This window comes from Engystomops pustulosus, chromosome 10 (genome assembly GCF_040894005.1).
Source record: "Engystomops pustulosus chromosome 10, aEngPut4.maternal, whole genome shotgun sequence".
NCBI lineage: Eukaryota > Metazoa > Chordata > Amphibia > Anura > Leptodactylidae > Engystomops > Engystomops pustulosus.
In genome coordinates, this window is record NC_092420.1 from 91,168,732 (window position 1) to 91,188,348 (window position 19,617).

At 46.0% G+C, this 19,617-nt stretch overlaps 1 protein-coding gene across 5 annotated transcripts in view; it reads right to left on the reverse strand.

Moving 5' to 3' along the window:
• Positions 1 to 19,617, reverse strand: part of ST3GAL3 (ST3 beta-galactoside alpha-2,3-sialyltransferase 3) — a 161,862-nt gene that overhangs the window by 45,010 nt on the left and 97,235 nt on the right. For all 5 annotated transcript variants that reach the window (XM_072127461.1, XM_072127460.1, XM_072127462.1 and 2 more), the window contains one exon: positions 7,248 to 7,340. In XM_072127461.1, the coding sequence (XP_071983562.1) occupies positions 7,248 to 7,340 (93 nt within the window). The remainder of the gene's footprint in view (positions 1 to 7,247; positions 7,341 to 19,617) is intronic.

Consider the following 19,617-nt stretch of genomic DNA (forward strand, 5'->3'; position numbering starts at 1 on the left):
ACCAGTGTGACTGACACAGGTACAGAATCAATGCATGAGACTACGTACCAGTGTCACTGACACAAGTGCAGAACTCAATACAGGAGACTACACACCAGTGTGATTGACACAGGTACAGAATCAATGCAGGAGACTACGTACCAGTGTGATTGACACAGGTACAGAATCAATGCAGGAGACTATGTACCAGTGTGAGTGACACAGAAGCAGAACTCAATACAGGAGACTACGCACCAGTGTGATTGACACAGGTACAGAATCAATGCAGGACACTATGTACCAGTGTGAGTGACACAGGTACAGAATCAATGCAGGAGACTACGTACCAGTGTGACTGATACAAAATACGCCCCGATAATCGTCTGAATGACTGTCCACATAGGCCCTCATTCCCACTACTAGCCCTTGTATACAGGGCACGGACCAGCTGACTGATGGACATGCAGTTATTATCATATCTATTATACAGCCACATAAATCAGTTCTTTACAGTTCCCTATTCATACAGTCACCTATGCAGCTTTCTCATACTCTGCTACCTCAATAGTCATAAACATTTCCATAGGAAAGCCCAGAGAACTGAGTCACCAAGTCTGGGAACAGACGCGGCATCTCGGGCACATCTGGAATTTACATGGCGTTTTCCTGTCACATGTTCATTAATATGCAGGAGAAATGTTAGATAAACCCAGAAGGAATGCTAATATTTGGATATGTGTATCCTCTGCGTCCCCTCTGCTGCACTCGCCTTCCCAAGGGATGTGCACATGTGGTCCCCCTTCAATGCGTATTAAAGGGCCCCTGTGATCTGCAGCAATAAATGGGGTAACAGATAAACTGGTCAGTAATGTGATGTGATGTGATGTGTCTACTCGGAGATATTCTGGATTAACAGATTGGTAAACAGATATGGAAGACTCGGATATCATCCTACCCTGTGCCTTTAAGAAACGCATTCATTTATACCGCACACTAATTATAGTCCTTCAATTAAGCAGCTCCCATAACGGCAAGGGTTTGTCCCTAAATCCCCCCTTCGCTTCATGGCGAGCGGCCAGCGGTGACTGGTCAGAAGCATGACCATAACTATCTGCAGCAAGGCAGCGATCACTAGGGAACCGCGAAACGTCGGGACAAATAAGACGACATGAAAACAGATCTACAGGCCGAGAATTACACGGATCACCTCCGTCATACATCCAATTATAGCTAAAAGACAAGAGCCCCAGATATTATACAAGGTCCGGAGTCACAGTCACTAAATGGATCTGTAGGTAAAACAATCAATGTATTGCTGGATCCACTGAAATATTCCCCATGGAAATGTTAAAATGAGATTCTACTTTCTGGAGTTTCTTTCTAAGTCTTGCTGTACATACCGGGATAACAATAAATCCGTGTAATATGTTACCAGATGATATATGATTCTGTAGAGCTCGGAAGTTGTTACATAACAGGAAGCAATATATCTCTACAGATTCCATAGTAAGAAGACCAGCACCTTTCTGTGCACACAGCATGGGTATAGGACTGAAACACATGTACACAGGTACCTTGTAGATGTAGATGTGTCTGAAAGCAAGAAACATTAAAGTGAACCTGTCACCAGGAATGTCACTTTTAGCTGGTGACAGGTTCTCTTAGTCTATACTATGCTGATTTTAAAAATGCCTTTGTCAGCATTCTGAATCATTTCAGTACTTTTTAATAGTTTATTTCACATTACCTGGCTCCCTGCCAGTAGCGTGTGGCGAGTCCCAGAGGAGGGAAAAGCTCCAGCCTGTGTGCGTTCTCATGCATCCTCCTCTCCTTCATACCATCCCCCTCCCTCCCCTGCCTGTTCAAGGCACAAGTGCATGAGTGTAGAGGAGACTGACACAGGCACACAGATTGCAGCTTCCCCCATCCCCGCTGCTACTAATGTGAAATAAACTATTATAAACTGGTGAAATTATTAAAAATGCTGACAAAGGCATTTTTAAAATGAGCATGGTGTAAGCTATTGGAACCAGACACCAGCTAAAAATCACATTCCTGTTGACAGGTTCCCTATAAATTATATTTTCAGATGAGTTTCCTTGTGCCCAGGGGGTGATCTTAAGCCCAGGCTCTGCCCTGTAAACCCTGCACATCTGTGTTAGGCTACTACTTGCACAGGACAGATGGCAGCTGGAAAACACCCTTTAAGTTATATCACAAAAAAACAGCTTCTGAGAATGGGAATAAAGAGGAAAAAAGATGCAGCAATAATTCCAGAAACATACAGGGACAGATGGAAGCATTCGGACCCAGTACATTGGTGGTGGTGGGAATTGTTAAAACCTGATCTTTTATATATCTGTACTAAAAACAGTAAAGTCGCAGAACTGCTTTCCATTTTTTTTTCTACATTTTAGAGAATGCAGAACCAATACTAGCATAGCCCAGATCTGGGCACATACTACCCCCTTCTCCATGTAACTGGAGGGGGCCCTGGGTGCCTCATATGCCGGGCTCCCTATGTGAGCAGACTAGAACTAGGGGTAATACATTATAGGTGGGGGCCTGGTGCTGAACTACTTTTTTTCTCTATCTCTTTGGATTTTGAGGGTTGTTCTTGCCCAACTGCCCCGACAAAGGAGAAAACAGTCCTCCACACCTGCTCCTGTTTAAGTACACGGTAAAGTGAGTGAGCACTCGTCTGACAAATGCAGCTGCGCCTCATAAAAAGAAACCATCATGTCTACTGATAAAGACCCCTATGAATCCATCATGCCCCCTCTGTGGAGCGATCCATACCCGTCTGCCAGGTATCACTGGGGTGATGTATTCATTGGAGGTCTTTCTAAATTGAATTAGTGAAGGTGCTCCATGAACTGCTGACCTCCATTATTCATGGGAAATTGTGGAGCCTTTGATTTGTAAACGCACACGACCAGGTCTGTCTGTTCTGGTCTTTATCTTCCTTACTGCCATCTTCTCGTTGACCGAGAGAAAGTGTCGGAAGATGCATCGGGTGCCGTGGCTGATATTCGGGGTGATAAATGTTAGAATTTCAATTTGTCGTCTGCTTTGTATTCAGCAGAGGTTGAACGTTCTCCGAGCCTCCCCCAAAGTCATTAGTCCCCATCCATCTCCCGTGGCCTTGTGGAGGCACATTTGTTTTGTATTTATTTCGGATTTGGCCTCCCACCATCCAGCGAATGGAAAAACCGTCTGTTTTTTCTCTTAAGTGAAGAGTAATTGGTAAATGTCAGGAAATTACCCAGTCACGGGGCAATGACTCGTAATGGAGCATGGAGCCGTTTTAACTCAACCTGCCTGTCACGAGGGATCTTGACTCTATTAAATCAATGCGCATTTCCATTGATTTCGGCTTGATCTTCTGCTCTATGAATAATGATGCCTCCACGGCTATTGATGTGCTTGTGACTGCTGGAATCATCAGGATCAGGCTCTGTTCACATCACGTTATGTGAGCACGTGCGGTGTATGTGGGAGGAAAGCTCCTCGCTCTGATAATGGAGGTTTCCATCAAACACCATTCACCCAACAATGCACAAGATACTCTCCTTCTGGCCTCTCTCATGGTGTTCGCTGTGTCTAAATGTTCCATCAAAGTATCAGAAACCACAGGAGACGATGGCATTAAATGCAATATGCATTATGTTATATTATAACTTAGGCCGCTGGATGGCTTTATAGAGGTATTCATTGGAGACGACCATCCAGAAACAATTTTAACTTAGAACATATGGTCTGAATAGAGCTTTATAGAGCTCACTATGTTCACATTTTGGATTCCAGCCCTGGGCTCCGCCATAGGGGCTTCATGGGCAATAGTTGCCACTGAGCCTTAGTGGGTCCATTGGGATTATAAACTGAACATGGGAGACCGGTCGTAGATTCGGCGCAGGAGCCTCTATTCGACCGACGACTTTACTGAACTGGATTATGTCACTGATGTGAGATGCCAGGTATCAGATCATCTTCTCCGTCACCCTCATTGTTATAAACATATAAGCACCCTATCTGTTCATTTCATGCTGTGGGTGTCACTTTAGCAGTCAGGGTGTTGATATGGTTGACCAATGAGCCATGGAGCCTCTTTTCCATGACCTTTCCATCCGTGATCAGAGAGAAGTTTGGATGCAGAGCTGCTTTGCTCCTCCTGTTTGCTCTGTAACAGAACATGAGGAATGGGTATGCAACAATAATTTGTAATGGAGAATCGACTGCTTGTGCTCCAGTCATTTTGTGAAACCCCTTGGTTATAAATCAATGAATTAGAGGAAACCTGTCAGCTGTTCTCTATCATTAGTTCTGGCATCAATTCTTACACAATTGTTGTAAAATCAGCTTTTCTTTATTATGCAAATGAGCTTTAGGATTGAGCCAGGTGTAAACTTTTCCCTCCAACCCCCCCTGCTCATTTCTCTGGGTAAGGTAAAGCATTGTATATGTAGTTATTTGGCTTTGGCTGCTGCCTGTGAGAGACACAGTTAAGGCAGCAGCTTCACAAAGTATCTGACCTCCCAACCCCCATCTGAATCTCTGCGCCCTTCACAAGTTGTGCACAGTTTTGTGCTTAGGAGGACGGAGCTGGGGGGCAGTGAACTCCTGCTCCTCTCAGCCCAAAAATCACCAAGCAGAGAGGGCAGCAGAAGCTGCACGGCCTCATGTCGGATCATCACATGGGCTGTCAATCACAGACTGGGAAGTGTGGATGTGCAGAAGAGTCCTGAATAAACTGCACTCGGCTTCAGGGAAGACGCTGATCAGACTCAGCTCAGGTCATTTGCTTACAACTCCAGGAACTGTATGTTTAAGGTTACAGACACAGAGAGGGACAATAGAGGCAATGCTTTCTAATGGCAGTTCATTAAATAGATTTAGTTTTAAAGGATCAATTTGCCTGACATGTACCCTCCAAAAATTACATTTTCCAAAATAAAGACTCACAATCCCAAAGAACCTGCACAACCAGTAGAGAAAGTGCAGCAGACGGGCGACTGATTCATCATATCATCAGACGTGGTCTCCTGGGATCTAAGCCCTGTCCCAGGCCTGACATCAATGTGCCGCTTCTCTCACCAAGTAATGTACATGTGATATAAAGCAAATATACTAAAAACATATTGTATTCGCTCACTAACTGTGTGCATAAGTGCCATAAACTGCACAGTACGTGTTTACTCTACTGGTGAGAATCGTAGGGGTCGTAGTACGCGCCATTCACTTTACACGTTCCGCCGTGTCTGCTGCTTATTGATATTATCTAGTAATATTCTAACAGTGGAGTTTTTGACAGACTTTTGGTAACTTTTGATGTTTTGGAAACACGGCTGTAATATCGCATGCAGAGGCGGCACGGCCCCAAATCCCGCCAGTTTGTTCCTGTAGACCAGGTCCGGATGGATTTATTTGCTATAGTCTCTGCTGTTTTCTGGTGGAGACTATCGTAAATCTGACGGGGCCCTACCCTGCTCCCTGACACGCCCAAAGTGGGAGAAGCCAGAAAAATGGCATTCCTGGGGTCAGGAATGATGGGCGTGAAACACTGAGGCACATTTACTTACCCCTCCTGACGCGTTCCCCGAAAGTGCATTGTCCGTGTATAATTCCCTGTGCCGTGATCCACTAAGATTGTGCGCCCCATATCCTGCATGTGTCGCTTCCCCGCTCAGGTCCCCGGAGTTCACCTTCTTCTTCCTGGTGCATGTAAGTGCATTGTCCGTGTATAATGCGCTGTGCGGGGAGTCACTAAGATTGTGCGCCCGATATCCTGCATGTGTCGCTTCCCCACTCAGGTCCCCGGAGTTCACCTTCTTCTTCCTGGTGCATGTAAGTGTATGTCTTGCGACACAATCAGTGTCTTGTTTTCGAATCAGTTAGATGGTCCGATGACCCGCCCCAGATGTTGCATGAAAGCAGCGCAGCCGCGCCAAAATCTGAATGCGTGCGGCACAATCCCCAGTTAAATACCTCTCACAACAGCACAATCCCCGAAAATGACGGAAACTCCAACGAAGGTACAGCAGCGGACCCTTAGTAAATTAGCCCCAATGTGTGTTATAGATAGATATAATTAAGTTCCTGGTTTCAGGGATGATGGGAGTCATACATCATGGGGCTTATTTACTAAGGGCCCTGCGGCCGCATTTCCGTCGGGTTTTCCAGGACAGGCATTTAGAAGGGGATTGCGACAGAACTCGGGGTTGGGACGTCGAACGATCCGACGGATTCGGACTGAGCGCGGGATTTAACATTTAAATTGTGTTGCAAGACAATGCACTTACATGCACCAGGAAGAAGAAGGTGAACTCCGGAGACCTGAGCGGGGAAGCGACACATGCAGGATATCGGGCGCCCGATGGACTCGCGCCGGAGTCCATGATCGCCGTACAACGCACAACGGGGATCGCGACAGGACCGGGTAAGTAAATGTGCCCCATAATGTGTGTGATAGACAGAATAGATTGCGAGTTCCTAAGGTCAGGGATAATGGCAGTAATACTCATGTGTGTGATATAAAGTTTGTGACATCCCACACATAAAGCTCATATAATTGCTGAGCTTCAGAGCTGACACTCTACTGAATCACTGTAGTGTAGTAATATTACATATTTATTAGTCATCTCTCTCTGTCTCCGTCCACACAAAGATGCATTTCTTTCATGGTCTGCAAGCTCGGAAGGAATCTGTCCTGACCACCGGATACGCCTGACCCCAAAGAGATAAAATCACCAATCATATAGAGAAAGCGATCCGTGGAAGACAGGCCTTTTGTCTGGCACAAAAGCGTCATATCTCTGGGTGAATATATGGCTGGGATGAGGTAGCAGGGAGATGAACCTCCAAACTCTCATTGTGGGGAGAAGGTCATGGGGCAGAGGTCATATAAGAGCAGATTCTGATAATGAGCCACATCCCGAGCGTGAGAAATGTCATATAATAGTCCCCAGTTCTCCTGAATATCAGCCCCTGCCCTCCAGCCACAATATTCTGGCAGAGCCACCGAATATAAAACAGATCTGCACATTGTGTTTGGCGCATAAGGGCCGAGGCTTAAAGAAGACGACAAATGCGCCAATGTAAAGACTCTGCAGTTGACAAAGTTATTGGTTCCTTTATGGCCCTGCCAAGACGTGGAGCGAGATGTGTCCAACGCGCCAAACATGTGCATCAGATTGATACATGGAGACGACTGTCCCAATGCCCAGAATGGAAATGTCTACAGTCTTATAACAGGGAGAGAGTTCACTTACTTGGGGAAGATGGCAGCCATCATTGCAGAGGCGTAGCCCGGCTTGCAGATGCCCTCGGAAAAGTTTGCGTATTTGGTTGCAAGTTCTGCTGATCTGGAGGAAAACACGAAAGTGATCAGGACAATTGTCATGGGCAGGAGGTCAACATCAGAAACCAAATGAGTTACATAGCTTTATAATACACCCAGAGCTATGTATCATGTGACAACGTACAGGACTGGAATCGCACACACACTGCTGGTAGTGGTGACAATAGTCCAGGTGTCCAGCTACCCCCCCCAGTCCATTATCCAGGGATCAATCACATCTATGGACATAACTTTCATGTACTGATCCTGGGACATGTAACAGAAGCGATGACAAGTCTCTGACAACCAGTGTCACCAGCCTCCGTTATACCCATAGAAGTTGTCACAAAGCATCACACAGAGATTATAGAATAACTTTGATGAAAAGGTAGATTCTCCGCGGAGCCTTGTATGACAATGGTCCACATCTATTAAAGCATCTGCACCAGTTTAAGTATAAGTTTCTTTTCTAGGTGATCCTGGAGTGTCCAGCTCAGAGAAGGACACTGCCGGGAGCAACTTCAAGAGGAGCGGAGGTGAGTATTTGTAGTTTAATATGTCTACTGGCTAGTAGTAGATTTCCTTTAAAGTGTAAGAAAATTTCAGTTATGTAGGGACTAGGATTACTAAGTAGTACTAATTTATTAATTAATTTAGCTGACAGTATTTAAAAGGAATCTGCCACCTCCACTAACAACCCAAAACTTCAAATGGCACCTTATGCCGAAGTTTCAAGTATTAAAATAGTGTATTTATCAGGGCTCCCTGCACCGCACACTGCAGCTTCTCCTCTCCTCCATGCACCACACACTGCACCTTCTTCTCTCCTCCCTGCACCACACACTGCAGCTTCTTCTCTCCTCCCTGCACCACACACTGCAGCTTCTCCTCTCCTCCCTGCACCACACACTGCAGCTTCTTCTCTCCTCCCTGCACCACACACTGCAGCTTCTTCTCTCCTCCCTGCACCGCACACTGCAGCTTCTTCTCTCCTCCATGCACCACACACTGCAGCTTCTTCTCTCCTCCCTGCACCACACTGCAGCTTCTTCTCTCCTCCCTGCACCGCACACTGCAGCTTCTCCTCTCCTCCATGCACCACACACTGCACCTTCTTCTCTCCTCCCTGCACCGCACACTGCAGCTTCTTCTCTCCTCCCTGCACCACACACTGCAGCTTCTCCTCTCCTCCCTGCACCACACACTGCAGCTTCTTCTCTCCTCCCTGCACCACACACTGCAGCTTCTTCTCTCCTCCCTGCACCGCACACTGCAGCTTCTTCTCTCCTCCATGCACCACACACTGCAGCTTCTTCTCTCCTCCCTGCACCACACACTGCAGCTTCTCCTCTCCTCCATGCACCACACACTGCAGCTTCTTCTCTCCTCCCTGCACCACACACTGCAGCTTCTTCTCTCCTCCCTGCACCGCACACCGCAGCTTCTTCTCTCCTCCCTTCACCACACACTGCAGCTTCTCCTCTCCTCCCTGCACCGCACACTGCAGCTTCTTCTCTCCTGGGATGCAGGACACTAAGATTCTATGAGTCGTTCACCCCCAAAACTATTGAACTTCACAACCAATTTGTGACTGGTAAAAAGCATGGACATAATCCCCAACCTCTCACACACAGTCCCAGTTTTTACCCAAATCCCAAAATAATTCACAAAATATTCTATTATACAATCTCTGACCCTACGACCTGTGGAACGAGATCTGTCTGTGAAACTTGGGGTTTATTTAGATTTTCCTCGGCTGCTCTACAATATTTGCGGACGGTTCCCATAACAGGAGCTACTCCGACAATCACATTAAATTAGGGATTTGCCAATCATGTGAGCGCTGTAGCCCACCCATCACTGAGACACAACCTTCTACAAGCACCAGCTCCAGGATGAAGCAGAACATTTCCTGCCTCTCTTGTATTTACCATAAATCATTATAGTGGACAAGAGAGGGTCATAAACATCTCAGAGCCCATTTCATTACAGGATTTATCTTCTCTGCCTTATCTCTATTACAGTCCCCCTGGTTATCTGAGTGGGTGGGCATCCAGGGGGTCATTATATGCATCATCTGACCTCACAAGGTGGAAAACATTACTGCACAGATTTCTATAGAATGCAAAGTGCTACAAAGAAACAACTGTCCCTGCACAAGAGCCGACAAAGATAAATAATGCTACAAGATGTAACAGAAGAAACACAAACATACAGGCTGCATAGGAATGGCATGGAGCGTGGCTTCCTCTACATCAGGGGTCAGGAACCTTTTTGGCTGAGAGAGCCATGAACACCACATATTTTAAAATGTAATTCTGTGAGAGCCATACAATATGCACATTCCCCTAAGTAGATAGGTAGCCACGGCACATGTCCCCCAGTAGACAGGTAGCCACATTACATGGTCCCCCAGTAGATAGGCAGCAACTGCATTTCCCCTCTAGTAGAAAGGTAGCCCCAGTACATGACCCTCAGTAAATGGGTAACCAGTACATGCCCCCCAGTAGATAGGTAGCCACATCACACACCCCCCAGTAAATAGGTAGCCAAAGCACATGCCCCTGAGTAAATATGTAGCCACAGCAAATACACTCAAATGTAGCCCCAGCACATGCCCCGAAGTAGATAGGTAGCCACAGCACATGCCCCCCAGTATATTGGTAATCACAACACATGCCCCCCAGTAGATAGGTAGCACCATCATGTGTCTGCTAGTAAATAGGTAGCCACAGCACATCCCCCCCAGTAGATAGGTAGTCACAGCACATGCCCCCCCATTAGATAGGTAGTCATGGCACATTCCCCTAGTAGATAGTTAGCTCCAGCGTATGTAGATAGGTAGTGCCAGCACATACATGCCCAGAGTAGATAGGTAGCGCCAGCACATGCCCCCAGTAGATTGGTATTCACAGCAAAAAAAAGGGAATACTTCTTATCACTCCCATGCTCTTCTCTATGACCCAGGCGCTGCTGCCATCGTTGCTTAGACAATGGTGCCTGGGTCATAGAGAAAAGTCACCTAAGTATCAGAGTGCCGATCGCTAAAAATCAATGATTTGTCTGAGAGCCAGATGCAGCCATCAAAAGAGCCACATCTGGCTCCCGAGCCATAGGTTCCCTACCCCTGCTCTACATGGACTGATGGTTGGTCCTAGGACTGCGGAGGAGAATAACCTGTGGGGATGCAGTAAACTTTCCTAGGAACATTTATGTTTGGATGTAGGAATAGGAAATACGAATGTTACAGAACTCCCTAGAAAGTACACAAGATATAGATATTCATCATCAGGGGGCAGATCTATGTTGTATCCATAAATGTATTTATGGGATCTTATACAGACTTTAGCTGACGGGAACTTCAGAGAGCAATAAAAAAAAAACTGCATACACAGATAGTAACACAGAATTACAAGTATCACTGCAGCCAAGAAGCCTAAGATACATGTGTCAGGACAAGCGTGACTGACAATAAAGGAAATCTACCATCAGAATCCATCCTGATAAACCAGGGACACAACCCATAGATCCAGGCAGCAGGACTGAGGTATCTTCTATTAGTTATACATGGCCTCCTTCCTTCTAAAATCAACTTTCTCGGTAAGAAATTTCCATAGGTTCCATTTATTTATGACATTGATGCTGAGTCTAGCAGCTGCTTTCTCTTGACAAAATAAACATTTACCGTCAAAATCCATCCTGATAAACCACTGGCACATCATAGATCCAGGCACCATGACTGTGGTAATCTTATTATTTTTTATTAATGTTCTCTTTCCTTTTAAAATCAACTTTTATAATTATGTTAAGGAACATCAAGGGATCTGGGGAGTGTTACCAGAGCTCCTCTGTTCTGCAGCTTCACAGGCCCACCCTCCTCCTTCTCCCTTAGCTCTTCCCCCTCTCTCTGCTTGATGTAATAACACACAGTGGGAGGGGAAGTGCTGCACAGTGTAACAGCCTGTGAAGCTACAACACAGAGAGAGTCTGGTTAACCCCCCAGAACCCTTCTAACTCTTTAGCATAATTTTTGGTTTATTTTAGAAGGAAGGAGGCCATGGATAACAAATTTAAGTACATTACCACAGTCCCGGTGACTGGATAAATGAGTAATGTCCCTGATTTATCATTATGGATTACTATGGTAGATTTCCTTTAATGGTTCTGTAATCCAGTAACACAAGTGCGCAGGTAGCTTCAGCCTCTGATCAATAATCATCCATCCTTCTCTAATCCATCCGGGACGTAACCTGCACATTGCTCATGCACTTTATTGTCTCAGAACTCACATATGACACACAGGTAAAATCTTACAAGCTTCACGGATCAAACCTTCCATCCTGAAGACAAAGCTGAGATTAAGGTAAAGTGTATTCTACATTAGAGGAGTGTGTGGAATTAGGTAAGTGATGGGAAGCGTTGCCGTCACGTGGAGCGCCACTGAACCAGTCCACTCCGAATGATTCACACAAAACCTATGTCGGGTGCGGTACCACTGAAAGTTAATTAGGGGCATTTATCAAGAACAGAGCCCCAGGCTATATGGTTAATAGCTAAAAAATGGAAAGGGGCTTCTGTTCATTATCCCTCGAAGAGGAAGACTCTGGAGTGATGTGATGACAGTGATCCTGACTGACAAGAAGCCTCAGCACAAAGTCTTACTAATTGTCCACTCCGTGACTTAAAAGCCACAATACAAGAAAAAAGCAGCTGAGTATCAACATGTAAACCAGTAATCAGGATCTTCATCAATACCTTATGTTGCACATACAAACTGTTACAGCCGTACCCACGATCCTCGGTGTGGTGTGGTGTGGCACATCCCCCCCCCCGCCAGTACTTACCTTTCCAGGCTGTGGTCCCGTCCAGGCCGCACGCCTCCGACAAGGCCGGGCGCTCCCCAAGCTATGGCGCTAGCTCGTCGACTCGTCCTCCTAATTGCCGCTAATGGCTAATCCGGCGTGCCTTTATAATCCGGCACCTTCCTTCACACTCTGCCGGTTCTTCAAGTCATTCCACTGAAGAGAAAGCCTCTTGTGCGTTTCCAGACACCTCCGTGTTTCCTGTGTTCCTGTGGCGGTCCTGTATTCAGAGGTCCTGCCTTGCCGAGGTCCTGCCTTCCCTGTGTCTGGTTTCCTGCTTCCCTACCTTGGCTGCCACCACAGGCCTAGTCACACCCGTGGAACGACCTGGTGGCATCCCGCTGCAGCAATACTATCCCGCTTTGCGGCGGGCTCTGGCGAAGACCAGGGGCCACTTAGACTCCGGTCCCGGGTTGCGGCTAGTACCATCATCCCCTGTCGTGGTCCAGGGAGTCCACAGACTCTAGCCCCAAGAGACACCCCACACCCCCGTGTGTGACATAAACTTTTACGAAGGGATGGCAGAAGAACTCACAGCTACTCCCAACCATGGTCTGGCCTGCAACATGCGAACTTGTGAAATCCTGCAAATCAGATGGGACAGAAGAAGTCTGCAGTCCTGTCACTAGCAGATTACTGACAGAAGAAATCCCCTGCGCTGACCTGATGCTCCACACCGGTTTGTGGAGAAGTAGTCAATAAATGACATACACAATTGTGACAAAACCATCTGGAAACATGAAGGCCAGACTACGACAACAATCATCTCCCCTCTTCTCTCTGTATTTTCTAACAGCTGTTTCCAGTACAGATTGAACCTTTTATAGAGGAAACGCGGACATGTCCTGCTCCTGGGCTGTGGAAATATCTTGTAGGCCCCTTGGATGCACTTGAGGGAACTACATGTTAAACAGTCTTGTTATTCCGTTTTTATAGTAAAACAATTAAAAGTAGCAAAAGAAAACCTAAACCTCTGCACAACTTGGGTATATTTTATGAGTTTCTGCATTCAAGGTCAAGTTTCATTAGTTGGGTCTGTGGGACGATTGAGATGGAGTGGAGGAGGGGACAATCAAACATTGGATGGTGCAGATGTTCCTTACTGTGGATGATCGGGTTTCAGGACAAAGCCAGAACCTCCAGCTTCGATTTCTCTCATTTATTGTCTAAACCCTGACATCTATCAATTACAATCCCACCTGATTCCTCACATGGCACAGTCTGAACCTGAAAAGCACAGAAGCTGGAGTAACGTTATCGGCTCAATCTGACAATGCTGCAGTAATATCCTGCACTTCACTATAGCGCTGTGTCTCCTGCGCTCCTGCACCGGGAAGGCACTGACCCAGGTCACTACTCATATCTAACGCTGCAGAGTAAGGACAGGGGATCAGTCTTACAGAGGGGATCTTTATTCTGTCTCAAAGACGGAGGAGTCCTAAGGAGAGACTCCTCGCCCCCCACCTCTAAAAGGTCAGGGGTTTTATATTCGGTAGGAGGTAGAATATTTGTAATTTGCACAATGCATACAACAGTGATGCTGATTTTCTTACAACATGGAGCATTTATTTAATAGTTCAGATCCAAGGATAGGACGGCACTCGCTGATACGATCCACAATCTTTATTTAGCGTACAGGTAAGCAGACATGTGAAGACGCCGAGGTCCAAAAGGTAACAGGCTGTTTCGCGCTACTAGCGCTATGTCAAAGCGCTATGTCAAAGCGCTAGTAGCGTGAAACAGCCTGTTACCTTTTGGACCTCGGCGTCTTTACATGTCTGCTTACCTGTACGCTAAATAAAGATTGTGGATCGTATCAGCGAGTGCCGTCCTATCCTTGGATCTGAACTATTACGTCTATTTACCTTTGGGACTTGAGCACCGCAAGTAATCCAATTGCATCTTAAGACCCTAGCAGGTACCGCAACGTCTTTCTTTTTCGGGGGTTAACCAGCGAGAAGCAGCGGGGGTTGTGCCTGTTCTATTGCGATTCTTTTCTCCCTTGCTGCCATTTATTTAATAATTCTTTATATATATATATAGAACACACAGATTCTGCAGCGCTGCACAGAGTTTGCCAAATCAGTCCCTGTCCCCAATGGGACTCACAATCTAATCAACCTACCAGTATGTTTTGGAGTGTGGGAGGAAACCGGAGGACCAGGAGGGAAACCATGTAAACACAGAGAGAACATACAAACATTTTGTAGATGTTGACCCTGGGACTTGAACCCAGGTCCCCAGCGCTGCAAGACTGTAATGCTAACCACTAAGCCACCGTGCGGCCCCTATTATTTTAATGAGTCTGGAAATGGGTGTCTAGTTTTGTTCAGGTTCGGTTCTTGGCCTGTCAGTCAGATGGTTTTTTGGCCTCGAAAGTCACAAAAGTTAAAGCATTAACCATTACCTAGCCTGCTCTGGACTGGAGTTTGTGTAAAAAAAAATGGCAAATTTTCACAGTGAAAAATTGGTAACTTGTTCCAGCCGTCCACATTCGGATTTTTCCTGATGAATCAGGCGCAGCAGTATAAAGCTCTCACAAAAATGAGAGAGAAAAAAAAAAACTAAAAAAGTTTGGTAAATGCCCCCGTGCTGTTTACGCCTTCACACAATTGTTCATAATTCCTGTTCTACTCAGGAAATAAGAAACAGATAATAGTCCGTCTGTGATCGGCTAAATATGACTTGTATGAAGCCAAAGACATGGAAGTAGTTGTAACGATACAATATTGCAGGAGGGTGCATCAGGGTGACCGGCAAACAAGCACAAAACAAAGCAACGGATGGGACATGATGACAACAGATCCTGCACCATGACAGCGAGCAGACGCTGGACGCGGGGTGCACAGGGTGTGATGCTGCGAGCACATTCACATCATTAGCCAAAATGTGCTGAACACATGGAGCTCTGGAAATTCTTCACAACTTGTATATAAATAGCCCGGACAATGGTTTTACTCATGTGCTACACTCACGCACGGGGCCAAGGTGAACGCCCAGGTGCTGGAAACTCCCGCACCTCCATTATTACACGTCATGACACCAACGCACGTCCTATGGCTTAGTGTGCGGCTCCTGAACGCCTCCTCACTGGCCCTCGGCAAGAGGTGGAAAGTATAAACCCTGCAAGGCCATTACATGCTCTGCACCATTAGGGAGAATTCTGCTACTTGTGATGACTAAGACGAGCAGCGCAGGGATGATGTGAGAACAGTACCCTGAGTCACGCCTGACGGACTGGTTGCTAACAACTATTATATGGGGATGTCCCTAGTAACCGAGCTGCATCCCACAACTTGAGTCATCAACCTAAAGACACTTGACGGGACTTAAAGGGGTTTTCCATGACTTTCTGTCATATGGATTACTATTGTTACATCCAGTAAGAATCCATCCATAATAACCATTTTATGCTTACAAACCCACTAAACAAAAACTCCTACTGGTGGAGGCCCAATACACAATAAGGTAATAGCAAAATGTCTTCCTGACCCCTGCTGCCAATATTACATTGTATCCAGCTGCCAAATTGGCCTTTCTTATGGCAATAACCAAATCGCATGGGAACGAGTTCCATAATTTTATACAATTTGGAGCTTTATGATTAAATAACACTTCCTCTGACTACATGAAGTGACCCTGTGCTCCCTCCTTTCAGAGGTCTGTGCCCCCTGTGCTGTATGTTGGGTACGGTCATACTCTCTGCTCTAGAAGCTTTGCCTTTCCTTATACTGGACAGTGGGGCTTATTTACTAAGGGTACACGATTTTCGGGATTTGCGCAGCTTTGACAGGTATTTAACAGGGCTTTGCTCTGGGATTGTGTCGCGTGCAATCGTTTTTTGTCGCAGCTGCGCTGCTCCCATGCAAAAGAAATGGGGGGGGGGGGGCATCAGACGATTCGGACTGAGCACAGGATATAACTTTCAAATTGTGTCGCAAGACAATGCACTTACATGCACCAGGAAGAAGGTGAACTCCGGGAACCTGAGCGGGGAAGCGACACGTGCGGGATATCGGGCGCACGATCTTAGTGACTCCCCACACAGGGCATTATCATGGGACAATGCACTTTCTGTGAACTCCTCTGACCGGGTAAGTAAATGTGCCCCAATATCTTGTGTGCTTTGGATTCAGCAGAATTTCATAGTTGCAGATAAGTGGTGCAGATTTGGACATGAGTTGTATTTCTGCCTCGCGAATTACAGCGCTAGAAATAATGAATCACATCATATTAACCATGGGATGGAAACGCGTGGTGCATCTGGAGTGATTCAGTCTTCCTTCATCATAATAGGAAACAGACTTTAATATGAATTCTGGGAGTTTATTGCACTGTAAGAGTATCCGGCCTCCTCTCTGCCCTCTCTGTCTTTTCCCATACGATTCCGGATCTTACAGCAAGAATTCATTAATTGTGACTGAGATGTGAAGGGAGGAAGGCGCAGCGAGGAGTCAGTGAGGCGCAGGCCGCAGGATGAGTGAAAGCTCTTGTAGTGCAGATACAATAGTAACCGAATATGGAGGCCAGCACGGAAAATACAATGAGACGCTGTCACCCGATCGCCTCCGGGCCAATACATGTCACCCACCTATCTCTATACTGCATTCATATGTCAATGTATGTAATGTATAGTCCTGGGCACATGACTCTCAATGTGATCAGGTCAAATAGTAAAAAGAAATAAAACGAATGCAAAGACCTAAGGGTAGGACTTCCTTTAAACCCGCTTAACCCATATCCACAGGACCCCAGTCATAGGGATAGTAGGAGACTGTCCCCTGAAGTGGCCCATACAAAATGGAGAAGAGGGTCTCATACTCCGCAAGGCTCCGTTGCTTCAATGGGACTTCTTGGAGGACCCCCCTATAAGCCGTTTCAGCCCCCTGTTGCCCCAGTGACTACGGTTCCGGGTGTAGTACTGATATCGTTCTGCCCTTGTTCTAATGAAAATCACATGCACTTATTGAGCCTCATAAGGCAATCACTACAAGCAGAGCTTCAATGTAAAGCATGGAGGAAGGAAACAGCTGGATCGTCTCTGATCATCATAGAAAGCAGATGTACAAGAATTGGATTTTACATCACAAAGGGACAATGACGCTAAAGTGCAATCAAACAAAACATAGCAACTTTGTAACACATTTAATAGGTGATCAATAGAGGTGGCTCTTACTCCTCTTCAACGTGCTCTTACTAGCTTGATAAAAAAATACTTATTTTCAATTTATTTGTCACACAATATAAACATAATAGTTCACAAACATCGCAGAAATAATCGTACGGATGTGGAGTTAATCCGCATATTCTCAATAGAAGTATGATGGTGTCTCAGTAGCCACATGTACGCTACAGCACGGGACTGTGCACATTGGGGCTTATGTACTAAGGATCGTGGATCGCACTTTTGTAGGACTTTGCACCGCTTTCAGGATTTGCACGGCTTGGACAGGTATTTAACAGGTGTCTGCACTGGAATGTTGCCGCACGGGATCGTCTTTTGGTGCAGCTGTGCTGATTCCATGCGACAGAAATCGGGGAGGGGGCCGTCAGACGATCCGACTGATTCGGACTGAGCGTGGGATTTAACTTTCAAATTGTGTCCCATCCAATGCACTTACATGCACCAGGAAGAAGAAGGTGAACTCTGTCGGACCTGAGCAAGAAAGCAACAGATGCAGGAAATCGGACGTACGAACTTAGTAAATCGCGGCACAGCGCATTCAGGTCGGACAATGCACTTCCCGGGGAACTCGTGGCAGATGTGTATTATCGTCTGTGAACTTCATTGGACAGGTAAGTAAATGTGCCCCAGTGGCTCCACATTCATAAGATTCTCTCTACTATGAGAACTATTATGTTCGGACTGTGTGACAAATACATTGAAACTAAGTATCAAACTAAACTGGAATCACCGTTCCCGATGCTGTAGCCCGGATCTAACATCTTCAGATTAATCAAGGGGGAAATACAATAATGACGATGACGTGCAGACTGTACACCGCCTGCCACCAATTATGTGACCTTCCTTCCATGATACTGCGTTCACTTACAAGAAATGATAAGTAGTAGCTGCAAGGATAACCCTTTCATCCCCACTTCTATTGTAGACTCTTCCAAGGTGATTTACATTATAGCAAAAAATAAAATTCCTTTTGGATTTACAGCCGGTGACAGCACAACATTGTAATAGCAGGTTTTATAGGTGCTGCATGTCTGGTATCAGGGAAGGGGCGTACAGCAGGAATGTATGAGGCAGGAGCCCCTGTCACCCCGCAGATAAATCATCAGACATGGTCCTTATTAGCCGTGACCAAAGCCTGAGGGGAAGATGAATCATAAATCGTTCTTATCCAGTGCACTGAGATATGAGAGGAATAAGAAGCTACAAGATGGAAGAATAAAGCAAGTTCACGGTCAGTGGGTCGGAAGACGTCTGCATCGCCTCTCACCACCTCCGCCCCTCGATGACACGATACGTCAGCAACTAAATCCTGATCCTGCTACCGTATCGAGAAGAAGATCCATGTAATCAAGACTTGTCTGTCACTAGGTTCGCCAGACAGGATAGATTTACCTTTACCCCACACAGAGCGATGGTCAAGCAGATGTCCCCCGCCCAGGACCTCCACCAGATGCCCTCAATGAAGATACAAATGATATAACATCCGGCAGATGAAAGCAACTTCACAAAGCGTAAAAAGTAACATTTGGCAGTAATAATAAATCCTGCAACTTCTATCCTATAACGGGGGCTACTCAGATTATAGATGTGAGTTACGTGATATCCTCCTTTCCAGTCTCTCTCAACTTTATCCATGCACTGTAGTCTCCCCTCCATCTATAGTCCAGAGATTCCTGATGAGCAAGGAATGAAATAATACTACATAATGATGTGGATTTACATGACACTCAAGGTCTACAGACAGTAGGGTGATAAACTCATGATAACCGCTGCCCATATCCACTAATATCAGCCACTGGACCATTCTACCGTGGCCACACTGGACCACAAGGGTTACAAGCTTAAGGGTGATGTCACACGTTCAGTTTTTCAGATACAGTTTTTGATGCCCAAACCAGGAATGGAGCAAAAGTAGGAGGAGGAGCAGAACCTTTTTAATTATTTGTCTCACCCATTATGATCCACACCTGCTTTTGGCTTCAAAAACTGCATCTGAAAAACGGAACGTGTGCCATCACCCTTAGAGATGAGGGTGTCCGCTTCATATCTAGAATTAGCCACGTAGGACAATCCTACAGGAATCTGATTCCAGTCTACATTATGCAGATTGATGGATCATTAGGATCTCTTACTCTTCTGCCTTATTGATGTCATTAATGTCTAGTCAATTGATGAATGACCTGTTCCTCCCTCATATTCCGGTCCAGCACATGATGCCTCCAGATGTAAGATCATTGTGTTGTTTGGTATAATTA